Source organism: Clarias gariepinus, chromosome 2, assembly GCF_024256425.1.
Source record: "Clarias gariepinus isolate MV-2021 ecotype Netherlands chromosome 2, CGAR_prim_01v2, whole genome shotgun sequence".
Taxonomy (NCBI): Eukaryota; Metazoa; Chordata; class Actinopteri; order Siluriformes; family Clariidae; genus Clarias; species Clarias gariepinus.
This window is the reverse complement of record NC_071101.1, coordinates 49,853,788-49,871,984: the sequence shown is the minus strand read 5'-3', so window position 1 is coordinate 49,871,984 and position 18,197 is coordinate 49,853,788. Positions and strand designations below refer to the sequence as shown.

Below are 18,197 nucleotides of genomic sequence, written 5' to 3'. Positions count from 1 at the left end.
AGAATTCTGAAGTAAATTGTGACTATATCCTTGTGGAGGCCATGGAGCTTGGTGGGAGTGGGAGTTTTGACAGAGGGATGTGCCCTGCCTTGGAGAACTGATCTACCATGATCATAATGCAGGTGTGGCCATTAAAAGAGGGTAACTCTGTGACAAAGTCCAGTGCAATGTCGGACCATGGGCGATGTGATTGATGAAGGGTCCGAGGAGGCCTGGTGGGGCTATATTAATGTGCGTATATCTTAGGCAAATGTCACATTTATTGTTGGCAACCAAAAATCCAAGATGGCGCCGGTGAGGTTGGCTGCCGTCACGACTGCTCCAACCTATTTTTTTTGTTTTTGTATTTTAAGATAATTTTTAGTAACTTTAAACCAGCAAATTCATAAGCATTTCACTGCATATGATACTGTATACGACTGTGTATGTAACAAAAAAAAAAAATTAAATTGGAAATTTGAATTTGAAATGTTGCTGGACTTGGGACAGGGTCTGAGCAGAACCAGAGTGGCAGGAAGGCTTGGACCTGTGCCCCTGGGACCTGAAAGCGTAGAGTAAGGGAACGAATAGGCGATTAGGGGATACATTACTGGACCCTGGTTCATGAGACAGGGACTGCTTAACCTTGGTTTCTATGTCTAGCTCAGCTGCTGTGAACAAACAAGGAGAAGGGAGGATAGTGTCACAGGTAGTGTCGTGGGTGGGTGTGAACTATCTCCTACCGCTACCACCGGGCCTGCCTGGAGTTGACCCTCTTGGCACTTCATAGATACTCAAGGTTTTTGTAGTCAGTCCAGACCAGAAGTAAAACTTTCAACCCCTTTAACCAATGTCTTCATTTTTCCAGGGCCAGCTTGATGGCTAGGAGCTTGATGACATACTTTGCTTCAGCAGGGATTAAGCAGTGTAAAAAGGAAGAGCAGGGGTGCAGCTTATTGTCATTTACAGACCTCTGGGAAAGTACACTTCCTACCCCCGTGTTAAAGGCATCAACTTCCACAACAAACTGTTTCCGGTTTCCTGGTTCCAACAGAACCATGTCTTGGGAGAGGTCAGGGCTGGTAAGGGGGCTGCCCCAGATGAATCAGTGATAGAAGCTTGCGAATCCCAGGAATTTATGAAGTCCCTTCCATAAAGTGGGCATGGGCCTCTTTGTGATTGCTAGTCACCATTCTGAGGTTGTGATATCCTGTGGGTACGTGGGTAAGATCCAGCTGGTTTATCTGTAGTGACAGGATTTTGGCGTGGTGTGAGGGTGGCTCATAAGCTGGTCACAAGATGTAATTGTCTTTCTAGCCCAATCGACATGTGGGTTATGGTGGATTAACCAAGGCAGGCCCAGGACGAACGTGATGTTTGTTTAGAATGATTGCCAGAGACCCTCAGGTCTAGAACAGGTGTTCTGTTATTGATTATGGGGAGCGAACTCCCGTCGATGCACTGTATACCCTAATGCTCTAAGTAATTAAACTTATGGAGTACTGTTAACTTAAATAATTACAGTTAGTTAAAATTTTGGGTACACAGATGTTAGCACAGAAGTTTATTTTCTTTGTAATGCAATCTGTTATGCCATTAATGTTTTTACCATGTGTTAGAGAACCTGTTTGTTTAGACAGACAATCAAGTTCACTAGCTAATAATTTTATTTGTACAAATACTAAACTGTTATATAGCCTCGGATTTTATCTGTTTTTTGTTATTATTTAAAAAATACATTTAAAGACATCAAACTTTAAATATAGAAATAACTGGAAAAATAGACTTTCAGAATAGAATATTTAAATAACTGAAAAAATGTCTTACATTTGTGTAAATGTTTCTTATCAGTTTTTTTCAGGAATTTTGTTGTACTAAATAATATTTATGCAGCATATTTATGCAGCATGTTGGGTTGTTTCTGTAAACACATTGTTGGGTTGTTTATGTTGGGTCAAAATTCTGGGTTATTTTTGGTACTTTAAACACATTGTTGGGTTGCTCATACTGCGTCAAATTAGATGCAGTGGGTAGTTTACAAATAAACATCAGGTTGGGTTATTTTAATCCAACAACTGGTTTAGTCTTTATTCTCTGCTTTCTCAAATAACAGCCTGCAAAATGTTTAAAAAATAACTGTTATTTTGTCACAAATTGCAATTTTAAGAGTTGTTTACATGCAAATGCAAGCTTAAATCCTCCATCATCAGTTATTTAAGGTAAAGTCTATTTAAAAGATTGCCCCAACATTTTCGAAGATTTAAGCTCCAGGAAATCATGTAGCCGCCCAACCCTTGGCAAGAAATTCTAAAAAATGGCTGTGGTGGTTAAAACAGCAGATTTAATTTTTGTTATTTCTAACTGGCAATATTTGGTATAATACGGTTATGGTATAATAATTATCGTGGCTGTGTGACACATCCTGTACACTGCATTCCATTTGCAATTTACCCGGTGTCCTTAAACTCTCAAGTCTGCACTTCCAAATCAAGTCTGTTCTTTACATTCTTGGAAGTGAGAATTTTTCTTGTAGTTTCCTTATTGTCTCTTTATATTTTGTTGGTTTTAGCCTAATGTATCATACTGGGCCATGGTAAAGCATTGACAATTTCGTTTGTATTTATTGTTTTGTTTATGGGAACTGCTACTGTATCTGCCCCTGTTGCATTTCTTGTTGTAGCCTAAGTACTGGAGGTACTGGTGTTGACAGCTGTTTCTCTGAGGACTTGACTTGGCTGTGGTTGCTTAATAGTTCAAGATTGCAATTGTCTCCAATAACTACGGGGACTCCATATTTACATCAATTAACATCAACTGTTATAGCTGAACTGCCATCTAACACACTGTATAAAGGCAGATCAATTCCTGCTTGGGAGTGTACTGTAGCAGCCTGCGGATCTGCCTATTCTGAGTATTTTTTGCATGGCTTCGCCCCTCGCGATGCCCACACCATTACAGAACCCCCCCTCTACAGAGGGTCCCAAGATCCAAGAGTAAATCTACTTGCCGAGTAGGAAGAGCTCGATCGCCCAGGCTCTTTACACCGATCCTGGGGGTCTGCCGCTCGATCACCATGGGTGGGTTTATGGGGGGGAATAACCAAACCAGTTTGGTATGTGCCTGTGATGAGGTTTTACATCCCAGTAGCCCTGAGGGGCATTAGAAAGGGGTAATGGGGCAAGAGGCATTGGAACTGAGGGTTGGGTGCCCTTAAGGCAGTTTAGGGTGCACATACGCAGTTCAAGACGGACCGGGTCGGCCAGTCGATGCAAAGGTTGTGACAATGTAACCAGGGTTCCCCAACACTAGTCTCTGCTCTGGTACCCGGGTTACCAAAAACAATATTTCTCATAATGACGTCTAGTACGACTGGGGTCCTCTGCATCATACACCCTGACTTAATTAGTTGGCCCGCCAGGGAGACCAATGGGATGGCAGAAGGAAATGGGCTAACTGGAATGCCCAGTGCCATAGCTAGCTTCCCTACAATAAAATTTCATGTGGCCCCCGAAACAATGAGCGCCTCTGTTCGGGCTCTCTGGATCCTGGTCCAAGGGCGTATCTGGTAGGAAGAGCCCTGCATGACGGGGTCTTGTGTTTTGGATCGAAACTGACCCCCTTCTCCCCCCCTCCTGGGATGACCCTGTCTTCTTTTCTACAAAAAAAAATAAAAACAAAAAAATAAACAGAGCTCCGCCATCTAGACAAGAATGGATGGGGCTTTGGGAACTTAAAAAAAAAAATATATATATATATATCCTTTCGGGGCATTCGTCCTTACTGAAAATTGAGTGTTTTGTTTGTGCTTTGCACTATCAACTTAAACTGAGTGTGCAAGCTGGACTGATACGTGGGGCTCTCTTTCTCTCTGTCTCTGTCTCTCTCTTTCTCTCTCACTCTTTCTCTCTCTGGCATCTCATACCTCATTTCCACTAAACTGGTGCTGATGCCAGGTGCCGTACTGGGAACCACTGAGAACCGGCATTTACACTAGACAGGAGCTCAGCGGGAGCTGCATGATAATACATCACAGGCCACGCCCACTAAATAGAAATGACCATGGCCAAAGTCAGTTTACTGGTTATAAGCCAGCTTATTCTACGTGTTATAACCACTGAAAGTCTTTCTTCAGTTTTTTTTTAGCTTATTGGTCGGTTGTTCATGTGAAGCCTGCGACTATTAGTTCTTCTCTTATTTCCTCATGCACTTTTTTTTTTAAGCCCAAAATGCCAAAAGTGCTTTTGTTTCGTCTGCGCTCCATATTAACTGACTTTGGGTCTCCGCCATATTTTTTTACCCCCCCCATAACTCCGCCCACCGCTCATGACATCACGGGTTCTTGCAACTAGACCAGCAGACTTTAGGGGCCGGTTCGGTCCTTATTTTAGGGCACTGGCACAAACTTTTTTTTTGTAAAAAATCGCGGCACTGGTTCCAAATTTGGGAACCGGCACGGAACAGGCAGAGGTTGGGGCTGTCTGTCTGTCTATCTTTTCTTTCTGTTTGTATTTTTCTTTTTTTTAATCTTTCTTTGGCCCTGATACCTTACCGGTGCTACCTAAATGATTGCGCGGTGTGCACAGGTATTAAATACAAATCAAATTCAAATTTTATTTGTCACATACACAATCATACAGAGTACAATATGCAGTAATATGATTTTGTGCGACCACACAGTCGCGACGGCAGCCACCTAACCGGCGCCATTATAGAAAATAAGGAATAAGATACATTAGGATAACGAGGCTAAAAAAATCCCCTCCCAGACTGTCCTTTTAAAGGGCAGTGTGCGATCAGGGGTACAAAAAATACCTCAGCAACAAGCACAGAAAAACATGTAAACACAAGACATAAGCTTATGTTCAAACATTGCAACGATGAGGGTATAGGGGATAGGAAATGTCCAATGTAGGCAAACAGCTCCTGTCCCTGCAGCTAGAGAGCGCTGGTCCCGATTCCGCCTGCCCACACTGAAGGGAATAAGCACATGAAGGCGTTGGATATGGGGAAGGTAGAGTGTCTATCTGTAGCTGTTCTGTGAGTGCGTGAGTGCGTGCGTGTCAGTTGTAAGCCTGTAACATCCCATAAAAGTCTGCGCCAGGTGTCCTTGAAGGGGGGAGGAGTAGGATTCCAGAGCGTCTCGTTATCTTGGTCTTCGGGGAGTTAGTTATGTCTCCAGCCACGGCCTTGAAATGCAGTAGCTGGAAAGAAAAGGGGCAGCCGAAAAAGAAAAACATATTTTCCAGTTCCCTTTCAAAGGCTACACTCGATGCTGCGTGAAAATGCTATGGGAACATCTTGTCATGTTGCCGGTTGTGAAGCATGTGTGTACCAAACACGCCAAATTTTTGGCTTTTATAACCTCGGTCAGGTGACGTCATCTGATAGGACGCACCTGCAGGTTATAAATAGGAGTGAACCGGAAACATTCCTCAGATTCTTGTCTTCACCTTGTCTAGTTGTGAGCGTGTTGTGTCTAACCAGCAAAAATAAGTGTTTAACTCACCGATAATGGCAGAGTTTAAACGAGATGTCCCTCCGTGTGTATAATCCATATCGGAGGGCGATCTCTACACTTTACTGCTTCGATTAAGTGCTACGCGCGCGCCTCGCATTCCTTGAGAATCTTCGAGCCGCCGCGCATTCCTGGGGCTTAAACTCGTGCATCCGGCAGAGCAGTGAGAGACGGATTTAAAACTCCTTTCTTTCGCGTTCTCATCGGATCGGGAAATCCCTCTGTCCGCTCGCAAGCGCGCGCCGCGCTTCTTGTGAATGGGCAAGGATAAACATCCTCTCTTGCTTCCGCGGAGATGGTAATAGGCTCTAAGCACTTAAAAATAATAATAAAAAAAAAAAAAAACATAGACGGCAGGTTCTGTCGGGTGGCCGGGGGCGGAGCCTCAACGACGCTCTCTCCCCTTTTCTTAGCAATCTCCATATAAGTTAACCCTTTCATGGAGTAAGCTGTATTCATCCCGTGTTTTCCTGCCATCAACTTATTTATTTATTTAAATATAATTGAGGTAGAAACGCGGAGTTATATGATGACACCCAGATAGAAGAGACGCTTCCAGGCTATCTCTCTTCTGGGACATCATCCTTCCTGAAAAGCTATTATTTCCTTTCAAGTTGTGTAGACTTTTTATCTTCCCTGGAGGGAAAAGCTTTTCAGGCAGCAGGTCAGGTTGGCGCATTGCACACCATGGCGGTTTTGCACGCCTACCAGGCTGACCTGCTGAGAGACTTGAGTACTGGCGGGGCTCTGCAAGGTAAGGCGTATTGGATTTACGCCGGGCCACAGACTTGTCTCTTCGTGCAACAAAGCAGACGGCTCGTGCTATCGGCCGTTTTATGGCTGCTATGGTCTCCGCGGAGAGGCACTTGTGGTTGAATCTCAGGGGCATTAAGGAGAAGGATCGTGTATTCCTCCTCGATGCCCCATCTCGCCTCCCGGCCTACTTGGCGATGTCGTTAACTCGGTCGCCACTAGGTTCATGAGGCGAAGTTTGTATAACAAGCCTTCGGGAAATTCCTTCCCCGCCTTGCTCAAGAGTCGGGACTGTCGGCCACCCAGTCTCGACCGGGTCTGACTGTTGCGAGGCATGAAACACACAAGGAGAGTGTTTTTGAGCTGGGCACCCCCTCACAAGATTGGGGTGCGTCATGCAATCCGCCTCAAAAGAGGTCAGACTATATTGTCTTCACAAAGAAGCCCTGAGGTTCATGTGCCCCGGACCGTGGGGGGTGGCCCCCCAATGGGGAGAGGCACGCAGAATTCCTTTTAAAGAATAAAGTGTTCTCCCTGGCACCCCCAGGAGGTTGGTGTTCTTGCTCCGCCACCACTGGTGTTTCGGGCAACTCCAGTCTCCAATAAAATGTTAGTTCTTCGGGTTTTTCCTGCCGTGTTTCAGGATGCCGAACATCTAACATCCCCCCCCCGTTTAACCAAGCCGCTGAGCTTTGCCCCTTTCTGAGAAACTGGCAGCGTGAAAGCTACTGCCAAGTATATCTCCTTGGGCGCTAAGCACTGTACAGAGAAACTACAGGATTCAGTTCTCACATCACCCTCCGCGTTTCAATGGCGTGGTCTCCACTTCCATGAAACCGGAAAGTGCAAGAGGAACGGGGGGCTGCGTCCAATTTTTTAGATTTTGCGGGCTTTACCGCTATCTAAAAATAAATCAATGGAAATATTGCCACAACACAGGAGGTTCCTGAGGTTCGCTTTCGGGGGCGAAGCTTACCAGTATCGGGTCCTTCCATTTGGTCTAGCTTTTTCACCCGCACATACACAAAATACATGGATGTATTTCTGGCTCTTACGACTCCAGAGCATCCGTATTGAATTACATGACTGGCCGGCCCAGTCTCAGTAGCTAGCGCTTCGACATCAGCATGTCGTTCTAGCTAATCTTTGTTTCCTAGGATTGAGATCCAATGCCATGAAAGCATGCTCTTTCCTGTTAAGAGGACAACATTTTTGGGTGTCACATGGAATTTGAGCGTAAGCGGGCACAGCTGTCTCCCGCTCGTGTAGAATCCATTCTCAACACCATCAAGGAAATCAAGCTAGACCAGAAAGTGACCATCACTTTCAGAGATCTTAGCTCTCATGGCAGCTGTATCCACGGTGACACCTTTGGACCTTCTGCACATGAGAGCATTTCAGTTGTGGCTAAGAACCAGGGGATTTTACTCTAGGGCCAATCCCCAATAAGGGCTACGCGCCAGGTGCTTCGTACCCTTCCTATGTGGTTCAGACCCCGGTTTCTGACTCTGGGTCCCACTCTAAGTTCGTCTGGTCGTCGCAGATGCTAACGACAGACGCTTCCCTCATGGGCTGGGGTGCGGTCTTAAATGACTGTCCAGCCCAAGGGAGCTGGAGAGGCCATCTTTTTGCGCGGCACTCAATTGCCGCAAAATCATGGCTCTATTTCAGGCCCTAAAGCACTTCCTCCAGCAGTTGAGACTACCATGTCCTAGTGCGGGTGGACAACACTATGGCAGTCTCGTATATTAATCGCCAGGGCGGACTGTGCTCGCGCCGCTAAATAGCTAGCGCACCAGATTCCTGTCCCTCAGGGCGATTTACATTCTTGGAAAATTTCATGTAGCGTAGGTGGACCTCTTTGCCTCGCAAGATCAGCAAATGTCTCCTTTACTACTCTCTGACTCTAAGTCAAGCTGGTCTTCCAGCCAGCGTAATTAAGACTATTCTAAGTGGTGTTACCTCTCTAAGAGGATCGGACAACTATTGCCCTCTACTATGAGGCGCGTGGGCTCACTTTGCCTCTAGGAATCAGGGCTCATTCAACCAGGGAAACCGCCTCATCAATTGCATTAGCAAGAGGTATTCCCTTGCAGCAAGTATGTGACACGGAGGGTTGGTCCTCTCCACACACATTTGCCAACATGCATCCTATTGTTTTTAAGCATTCTGTCCTCCGCCTTTACAGCAGGAGAGACATCACTTACTGTGTCCTGTACGTGCTCTTCAGATTTACATCCACCGCATTAGCCAGTGGCGTAAGTCAGAGCAGCTTTTACATGTTTGAAGCCGCAAGCTGCGTGAGAGATGCTATTGCCCTCTCCTATGAGGCCCGTGGGTTCACTTCGCCTCTAGGAATCAGGGTTCATTCAACCACGGGAATCGCCTCATCAATTGCACTAGCAAGAGGTATTCCTTTGCAGCAAGTCTGTGATGCGGAGAGTTGGTCCTCTCCGCACACATTTGCCAATATGCATCCTATTTGTTTTGAAGCCTCCTGTCCTCCGCCTTTACAGCTTCGGAGCAGGAGAGACATCACTTACTGTGTCCAGTACGTGCTCTTCAGATTTACGTCCACCGCATTAGCCAGTGGCTTAAGTCAGAGCAGTTTTTACATGTTTTAAAGCCGCAAGCTACGTGAGAGATGCTATTGCCCTCTCCTATGAGGCGCGTGGGTTCACTTCGCCTCTAGGAATCAGGGTTCATTCAACCACGGGAATCGCCTCATCAATTGCACTAGCAAGAGGTATTCCTTTGCAGCAAGTCTGTGATGCGGAGAGTTGGTCCTCTCCGCACACATTTGCCAATATGCATCCTATTGTTTTGAAGCCTTCTGTCCTCCGCCTTTACAGCTTCGGAGCAGGAGAGACATCACTTACTGTGTCCAGTACGTGCTCTTCAGATTTACGTCCACCGCATTAGCCAGTGGCGTAAGTCAGAGCAGTTTTTACATGTTTTGAAGCCGCAAGCTACGTGAGAGATGCTATTGCCCTCTCCTATGAGGCGCGTGGGTTCACTTCGCCTCTAGGAATCAGGGTTCATTCAACCAGGGGAAATTCCCCTGCAGCAAGTGTGTGACACGGAGGGTTGTCCTCTCCGCACACGTTAATTACATTTATAGTTTGGATGTTCATGCTACTCCGGGCTCACGGGTCCTCGAGTCAGCTACCCAGACATAGTTCTGAGACCTTCTCGGCCTTGTGCGCACACGCTACACAACCTTGGAGTCCAGACACTCGCAGTGTTGGCACTCTCGTTCCCATAGCGTTTTCACGCAGCATCGAGTGTAGCCTTTGAAAGAGAACATCTCGGGTTACTTTGCTGTAACCCTGTTCCCTGAAAAGGCAGGAACGAGATGCTGCGTCCCAATGCCGCACTGCCTATGTGACCGGACGTCCGTTTAGACAAATCAATCTGAGGAATGTTTCCGGTTCACTCCTATTTATAACCTGCAGGTGCGTCCTATCAGATGACGTCACCTGACCGAGGTTATAAAAGCCAAAAATTTGGCGTGTTTGGTACACACATGCTTCACAACCGGCAACATGACAAGATGTTCCCATAGCGTTTTCACGCAGCATCTCGTTCCCGCCTTTTCAGGGAACAGGGTTACAGCAAAGTAACCCGAGACGATTTCGATCAATATCTGCCAATTTCACAGATATTTAATGTCCATCACTGGTCTCCAGGTCTGTCCAAATCACGTTGCATAGCTGCTAGTCTCACCAAGATGTTATCCAATTTGCGGTCCAGTACCACAGTCTGATTACTGACAGCTCTCGTCACCACTATTTACCAGCCAGCCAGTCTCTTGGGGTTGAGACTGACTGCTTTTAAAATTTTACGATATCCAAGTATCCCACCTAATCCAATCAGCAGAATCCCTGTTATCAGAGTTCCGAATAGGTAGATATCTTCAAAATCCTCCAGAGACAGTGCGGCCAGGCACACAATGCGCCACTTCTCCCAACCGTCCATCGTGTATCCAGAAGCAAACGTCCCAGCAGGACAAGTAGGTTCCCCAGAACCCACACTTCTCGTCGAGAAGATCGTGTCAATTGCATTGGGACCCCTAAATAAAGAGGCTGCCAATTGTGGCATGTCCAAGCTGATTGCTTTATGACAGCGTTGCCTGGCAACCGCCTGTCTATGTGGCCGCGCCTCTGCCTGTTCTCCGCAGGGTAGCAGCCTGTGGATCTGCCCATTCTAAACAGGGCAGAATATTTTTGCACGGCTCTGCCCCTCGCAAGACCCGCATCATTACACAGTGTCTGTACTATTAGTTTTATTGTTTATTTTTCTTTAATGTAAATTAGATTTTTTAATTTTTGGGGGGTTATTGTGTTTTTTTCTTCTTTGTGTCTTTTTTTTGTTTGTTTCATTAGTATCCAGTAAGGGTGGAGGAGGGGAGGCTAGCTGCTCTTTCTTTGAAGAGTGTAACATCAGTACCACTTCAGTTCGGGGGAAAGAGATCTGGGTCTCCGGATTACTAGCCGTAGCTTTGTCATGGCCTGCCTGCAGACCCAGCATGGGAAGCTGCTACAGATCCAGCTGTATCTTTAGTTTGTTTCTTCTTTTGTTTGTTTATAAAAAAAATACTAATAAATATATATATTTCAGTTCTGACCTTTCATCTGCGTCTGTCCTATCTTCGACATGACAAATAGGTGTGTTTCACAGATTGCCCTGTTTATTTTTTTTATTTCTTTGTAGCAAGTGTGGTGGTTTAATGTGGATTTAGGTGAGGTTAGCTGCTCGACTTGTGGCTGACCTGTCCTGTTCCCGCCAAACTTGGTCCCAATGAGGATTTTTAATTTTTATTTATTTTGTGCGCCGATTTTATGGGAGGGAGAATTTTTTTTTTATGTGTACTTTGAAGTAAGTTTAAAAGTTGCACACATACTGTAAATATAACATTTACATCAGCTACATTATGGGACATGTATAAGAGCTGTACGACAGGGGTAAGATGTGCTGTAGGTGTGACAGAAGAGTTCAAGGTGGAGGTGGGTCTGCACCAAGAATCGGCTCTAAGCCCCTTTTTGTTTGCTCTGATGATGGACAGGATGAACTATGATGTTTGCAGATAACATTGTGCTTTGTAGCGAGAGCAGGAAACAGGTGAAAGAAAATTTGGAGAGGTGGATGCTCTGGAAAGCACAGGAATAAAGGTTCGCTGCAGTAAGACAGAATACATGTGTGTGAATGAGAAGAACCCAAGAGGAATGGTAAGGATACAGGGAGCAGAGGTAAAGAAGGTGCAGGACTTTAAGTACTTAGGGTCAATGGTTCAGAGCAATGGAGAGTGTGGAAAAGAGGTTAAGAGGCAGGTACAGGCAGGTTGAAATGGGTGGAGAAAAGTTTTAGTTGTGTTGTGCGATAAAAGAGTATCAGCGAGAATGAAAGGAAAGGTGTACATGAAGTGGTGAGACCAGCAATGCTTTACGGCTTAAAGACAGTGGAACTGAAGAAAAGACAGGAGACAGAGTTGGAGGTAGCAGAGCTGATGATGTTGAGGTTCTCCTTGGGAGTGACAAGGATGGATAGGATCAAGAATGAGTTTATCAGAGTGACAACCCATGTTACAGTAGATGTTTTGGAGATAAAGTCAGAGAGGCCAGAGTGAGGTGGTTTGGACATGTTTAGAGGAGAGATGGTGAATATATCGGAAGAAGAATGCTGAGGTTTGAACTGCCAGGCAGGAGATCTAAAGGAAGACCAAAGAGGAGATTTATGGAAGCAGTGAGAAAGGACATGAAGTTATTTGGTGTGAGAGAAGAGGAAACCAGGGGTTAGTACAGTATATTGGCAGGAGATGGACTAGGTTGTGACCTCCCCAGAGAGGGTAAGGCTGTAGCACGGTAAGTACTTTTAACATTAGCATACAGCAAGCGAAGGCAGCGTTTGTGGATGGAGAAATGTACATAGAAGTTATCACATAAGATAATTCTTTTGGTAAATAATAAGGGCACAGTCCAACAGCCAGAAGTTTAATATCATGGCTACAAACACACTCTTCAACAATCACATGACTGGGGTTACACCACATATTGTTGATATAAACAGTCAGTCCCCCTCTTTTCCTCTGACCGCTATGAAACTTAATGAAATAAATAAAACTTCTACTGAAATACAGGACTGCTATGGCATACACCAGACACAAACGCTAGTTTAAATAAACCACATTGCACACTTACCTTCTAGAGATTGTGTTTGTGTAGAAAATAGGTTTGATAGCCGAACACTATTTAACATCCACAGCGATCAAAGTAATATGGACACATATTACAATTGTTTGTTGGTTTGTGAAAGTGACTGAAGTTAAAAACAGAGATGATGATGATGAGCGTATTTCCACACACTGTTAGCAGTGTGTTCAAAAGATTTAAGGAATTACCTCATAAATTAGTAATACTATTGTCAAAGAGTAATATATATACAGTGGTGTGAAAAACTATTTGCCCCCTTCCTGATTTCTTATTCTTTTGCATATTTGTCACACTTAAATGTTTCTGCTCATCAAAAACCGTTAACTATTAGTCAAAGATAACATAATTGAACACAAAATGCAGTTTTTAAATGATGGTTTTTATTATTTAGGGAGAAAAAAAATCCAAACCTATATGACCACTAAGCCACCCAGTGACATACAGTATGTATCTGTATTTATCTATCTAATTATAGTCACTGACAAATTACATTTTTATGTGTACGCAATGCGGCAATTTTATTTTTACTGTTTTATAACTTAGATTGTAATGTGGGCAGTACAGTGGCTTAGTGGTTAGCACTGTCACCTTGCATCTCCAGGTCAAGGGTTCGAGTCTCGCCTCGGGGTCTGTGTACATAGAGTTTGATTATTTTCCCTGGTTTCCTTCCGCAGTCGAAAGGCATGACCATTAGGCTGACTGGCTTCCTAAGTTGTCCATAGTGTGTGTGTGTGTGTGTGTGTGTGTCTGTTTGCGCTCTGTGATGGATCCAGGGTGTACTCTGCCACATTCCATTTTATGACTAAAGAAAAAAAGGTATCATGAAAAGAAGATTGAGAGGAGAGTCAAAACTTTCAATGTCAACAATGCCAAAAAAAGTAAAAAGAATTGCACACAATGTTAAGATGAAAAAAATATATTTTTAAGTAATAATATTTTTTTATATGAGATTCTTTTTGTTTTGCTTAAAAACGGTTGTTAAAGTTTTTATCAAAATTAAACATGTATTTATCTTGCCATATTTAAATAAAAAAAAGAAATAATTTAACATTTCACTAGCTTAGTGGTTAAGTCATTGGACTACTGATTGGAAGGTCCCAGATCAATGGTTCGGTCTCTCAGCAAGGGTCTTTAACTGCTTTTTATTTCCTATTTGACATATGTGCATATACATGAGTCTACCATCAGAGGGAGACAGAGGTCACATATGCAATACAGCTATAACTATAAATAAGTCTGCAAATACAACTTTTATATTCTCAGATGGAATTTCTTGTATTAATTTACATTCATATATATTAATCTTTTATCTGACTTTCCAATGTTGTCTTATTTTAAGTTTATGTAAAAAATGCAGTTTCTACAATGAACATAGAACAAAGTTAGAGAATATTATTTCTTGTTATCACAGATGGTTAAAAACAAAATATGGCTTTCATAAAATACAGTATAATGCATATGATGTATTGCTTAAATTGAAAAGATAAAAATGTGTTGTGCTATACATTTTAATAAATTCAATAAACATATATATTTATACAATAAAGCGTAACATTCCAGCCATTAAAGTAGTGCAACCATGGATAAACATTTAGTTAAGAATTAAATGAGCATTTACTCTTTTATTCAACAAGGTCACCTGGTCCTTGAAATGCCTCACTGCCCCCAAATATCAGTACAACAATACAGATGTGTCAATAAAAACATAAATATGTTTTTACATTAGATCACTTTTTGGAAAATCATAGATCACAATTTTACAAAACAAAATTATCAAATTATTATTGTCCAATTATTCTACTTTTGTTCATTTAGTATCCTGTGAATGGTCCTACAGCACAGATTATATGTCAGAACGGAAAGTTTTTGATGATTTTTTTTTTTAAATAAATTGCTTGAATTTACTCCATATTAGCTATTGCTATTATATGTTATGCAATATATAAACAATATAATATACATTTAATTCATTGTTCTCCTTTCCATCATATTACATAAAATACAATATGTCTCATTTTACCATTTATAACATTGCAATATTGGGGCACAAAACATATACTAATGATAAAATTCATAACATAACATTGATTAAGGAAGAGTCTGTTTGAAATATTTGCAGAGTTATAATTAATTTAATGCACCTCCTAAACCATGGGTAAAACAGAGCATAAATAAATGGATTAATGGTGGAATTAAGATGTATCAGAATAAGGACTTTCTGAAAGGTATCTGACTGTAGTTTAATAATTTCGCCTAAAAATGTAAAAATAAAATATGGAAGTAGACAAACCAGAAACACAGCCACTAAAATTCCCAGAACTTTAGCTGCTTTTCTCTCAGATTTCATTAAGTGTACGGTGGTTTTCTGTGCTTTAGGCCGTGTGTGATTATTAAGCTCTCTGATAGCAGTGGCATGTTTCCTAGCAATCACAAAAACTCCAGTATACAATATGATTATGATAGAGAGTGGAAATATAAATGAATGTACAAGATCAATTACAGACCAAACCTCATTAAAAAACAGAAAACACTCTCCAGGACACAATAACACACCCATGAAACTTCCATTAAAATACAGAACTGCTATGACATACACCACACACAAACACCAGTTAGAATAAACCACAATGCACATTTTCCTTCTAGAGATTTTGTTTGTGTAGAAAAATGGCTTTGAGAGAGCCAAATACCGATCTACTGAGACTAAAGCTATATTATAGATGGAGACATTTGCAAGAAAAAAAGAACTGATCAACAAACAGATGCAGTAACTTGTGTTAAAAATCCAGCATGACTCTATCGTCCAGATTAATACTGGAAGCATAACAAAAGCTCCAATGAGGAAATCTGACACAGCTAGAGAGAGCACAATTGTGTTTGTTGGAGTGTGAAGCTGCTTAAAGTGAAGAACAGAGATGATGACAAGCATATTTCCACACACTGTTAGCAGAACCACAGCAGCTGAACACACATACAAAAATCTATAAACTGCAGGAGATACAGATCTCTCTGGACAGGATGCATGCACACAGTGATTAGACTGGTTAAACTCTGTCAGGTTCACAAAGTTGTGCATTTTTGTAATATTCAAAGAGTGTACATAATTTCTTCATAAATTATAACTCCCATTGTGAAAAAGAAATGATTTATGACTCAATAAGCTCTGGTGGTTTTATAGTTTAGAAATTGATCACACCCCAAAGTTTGAGTGACAGCATAATACATGATGTCATGTCTTATAGTAATTGGCCAGAGAATTAAGCATGCTATAAGTCAAAATTGCATGCACAAAAGCCTAGATATCAAAACAAATCACTTATGCTGAAAACTAAAAATCTATGGATAATTAATATGAGAAGGGTAATGAATGCATTTTCTGATAAAATCATGATGACTAACCATACAGTAAATGTTAAACGGATGAAGTTGTTTTCTGTTTAAGGAAAAAATATTTTGTCAAGATATTTTTGACTTAGTTAACATTAGACAAGCATATAGGATAGCACAACTCTGATATCACCAGTATATTTTAATGCATATTTCACTCTGCTAATTTCTATTCTTTTTACAAAATATACCCATAGTAACATACATTTAATATGATCAACAAGCTGTCAACAAAACCATTTCCCACATCTGCTTCTGGCAAGCTACCAAAGAAGGTGGCTTGCCAGAACAGTTAACTGGATGCCTAGGCCAGAATTGCAGAGAGTCACAGTATCAAATTTGATATCTGCCTAGGCAGGCCAAAACAACTAGCTGTCTTGCAAACACTACACTGCTATAGAAGATGCCCTGACCCTGAGTTTGCTAAGCAATGTGTCCAGAATGCTATACACATGACTTATGAATTCGAAAGGCTAGGCAATAGAAGAGTGGGAGGGATGAAGCTCAGCAACATGGCTGGAAGTTTTATTAGATGCTGGGGTGGCATTTGTTGCAATGCGGCCTGGTTCCAGTAATCAATATGTCTGTAGAGCGTGTCCCGCAAAGTCAGAATCTGTGTTGGGAAACACAGCCCACCTTTACTGAGGTGTATTATTTTAATTATGTTCAAGAGAAGGGTGGGCCCAATGCCCACTGTCTCAGCTCTCACTACTGTCTGTTCTTAATCAAGAATAAACATTGATCAAAAGAGTAGTAGAGCTTACTCTTTCATGTTCATACATACAGGTAGACTACATGCTATGGGCAATTTTTAAACATTGAAGAAGCCTATAACACAGCTAGATACTGTAAATAAATTCAGTAAATTTTCTTCCCCGAACTTGGACTCACACCTACTTTATTGGCCTTTTAATTAAAATTGCCCATAGCATGATGAATTGCCTAAGTAGGCCCCAGAGGCCCACTGTCAGGCAGTGGGGTAATAAACAAATAATGAACCTTTTAATCATAACATATCACAAATTAGTGTTAAAGTGCCACTATTATGCTTTTTCAAATATTTTCTTTCATGCAGTGTGTCATGTTGCCATTCAGTACATCTATCCTGAATGGCAACTACGCTAATTCTCTCCATCTGTTCTGTACTTTTCTACCCATCTCGAGGCATCTTGAGATTGTACCAGCTTCAGTAGACAAAGGCAAACCCTGTTTTGCCTCTCTCTCTCTCTCTCTCTCTCTCTATATATATATATATATATATATATATATATATATATATATAAATAAAATTTAATTGAATTGAAAATGTAGCTGTATGTAAACATAAACTATCTGCACTATCTGTGACGCTGACAGTACACAATGACTGGAGTTTTTGTCTATTAAAAAAAGAATCGGCTTACATTCATCTAAATGAGTCGTTAGCAAATCTATTTTTACTCTGTTATGGATCTATGTCACTCCGTGACATATTTGCATAATCTCCGCCCACATTTTACTTTGCGAACAACTTGCCTGCCGACATTCTACGTTGTGAACAACTTGCCCGCCCACATTCTACGTCACAAACAACTTGCCCGCCCACGTTCTACATCACGAACAACTTGCCCGCCATCTTACAGTAACGTTACCACACTCTTGTTAATGTGACCGAGCATTCATGTGCGCATGTACATTGCCACTTCGCGAGTTTTAAGTTCAGTTTTGGTGAATGGTGGAGAATAAACAGTTAAAACATGTAACTGATTAAAGAAGCTCGACGAGAACGACATAGTCTTAAAAAGATGCGCAAAGTTCTGTCGAGAGAAAGTGCTGCAAAGACCCTTTCCCCTGAAATAGCTGCATCATCTGTGGAGAAAAAAATCGGTTGATATTTGCAAGGCTGCAAGCAGCAAGGCTGAAGTTATTATTATTATTATTTTTTTTTTTTCCCCGGCCTGTCAGTATCACAGATAACACATAGCAGAGAGTATGTGTAGCTGTTCTATCATCATTCACAGCCATTTTTTTTTTTTTTTTTTTTTTTTATAGTTAGTTAGTTATTTATTTATTTATTTATTTTGTTTGTTTCCCATATTATAACAGACAAGACCGGGGACCAAAAAAAGAGAAGAGAGAGTAAAAAAAAAAAAAAAAAAAGGGGGGAAAAGAGAGAAGAAAAAAAAAAGAAAAAAAAAAAAAAAGAAAGAAAAGGGGGGGGTGAGAGGGGGGAGAGAATATCGTCAAAATTCGCTTCCGCACCTGCCAAAGAAAAAGAGAAAAAACAACAGCAGAAAAACCGCAGCCACAACCAACACCTGCACGACTCGCGGCAAACCACAAATCCCAAAACCTGTTGAGCCGCACACATAATA

At 42.0% G+C, this 18,197-nt stretch overlaps 1 protein-coding gene across 1 annotated transcript; it reads right to left on the bottom strand.

The window, feature by feature from the left end:
- Positions 1-14,527: 14,527 nt before the first annotated feature.
- Positions 14,528-15,532, bottom strand: LOC128541427 (trace amine-associated receptor 13c-like). The gene has a single exon (XM_053511840.1). The coding sequence runs from the start codon at positions 15,530-15,532 to the stop codon at positions 14,528-14,530; it is 1,005 nt and encodes a 334-aa protein (XP_053367815.1).
- Positions 15,533-18,197: the final 2,665 nt, after the last annotated feature.

Coding starts and splice junctions, on each gene's coding strand:
- LOC128541427 (XM_053511840.1), bottom strand. CDS start 15,532: ATGCACAACTTTGTGAACCTGACAGAGTTTAACCAGTCTAATCACTGT.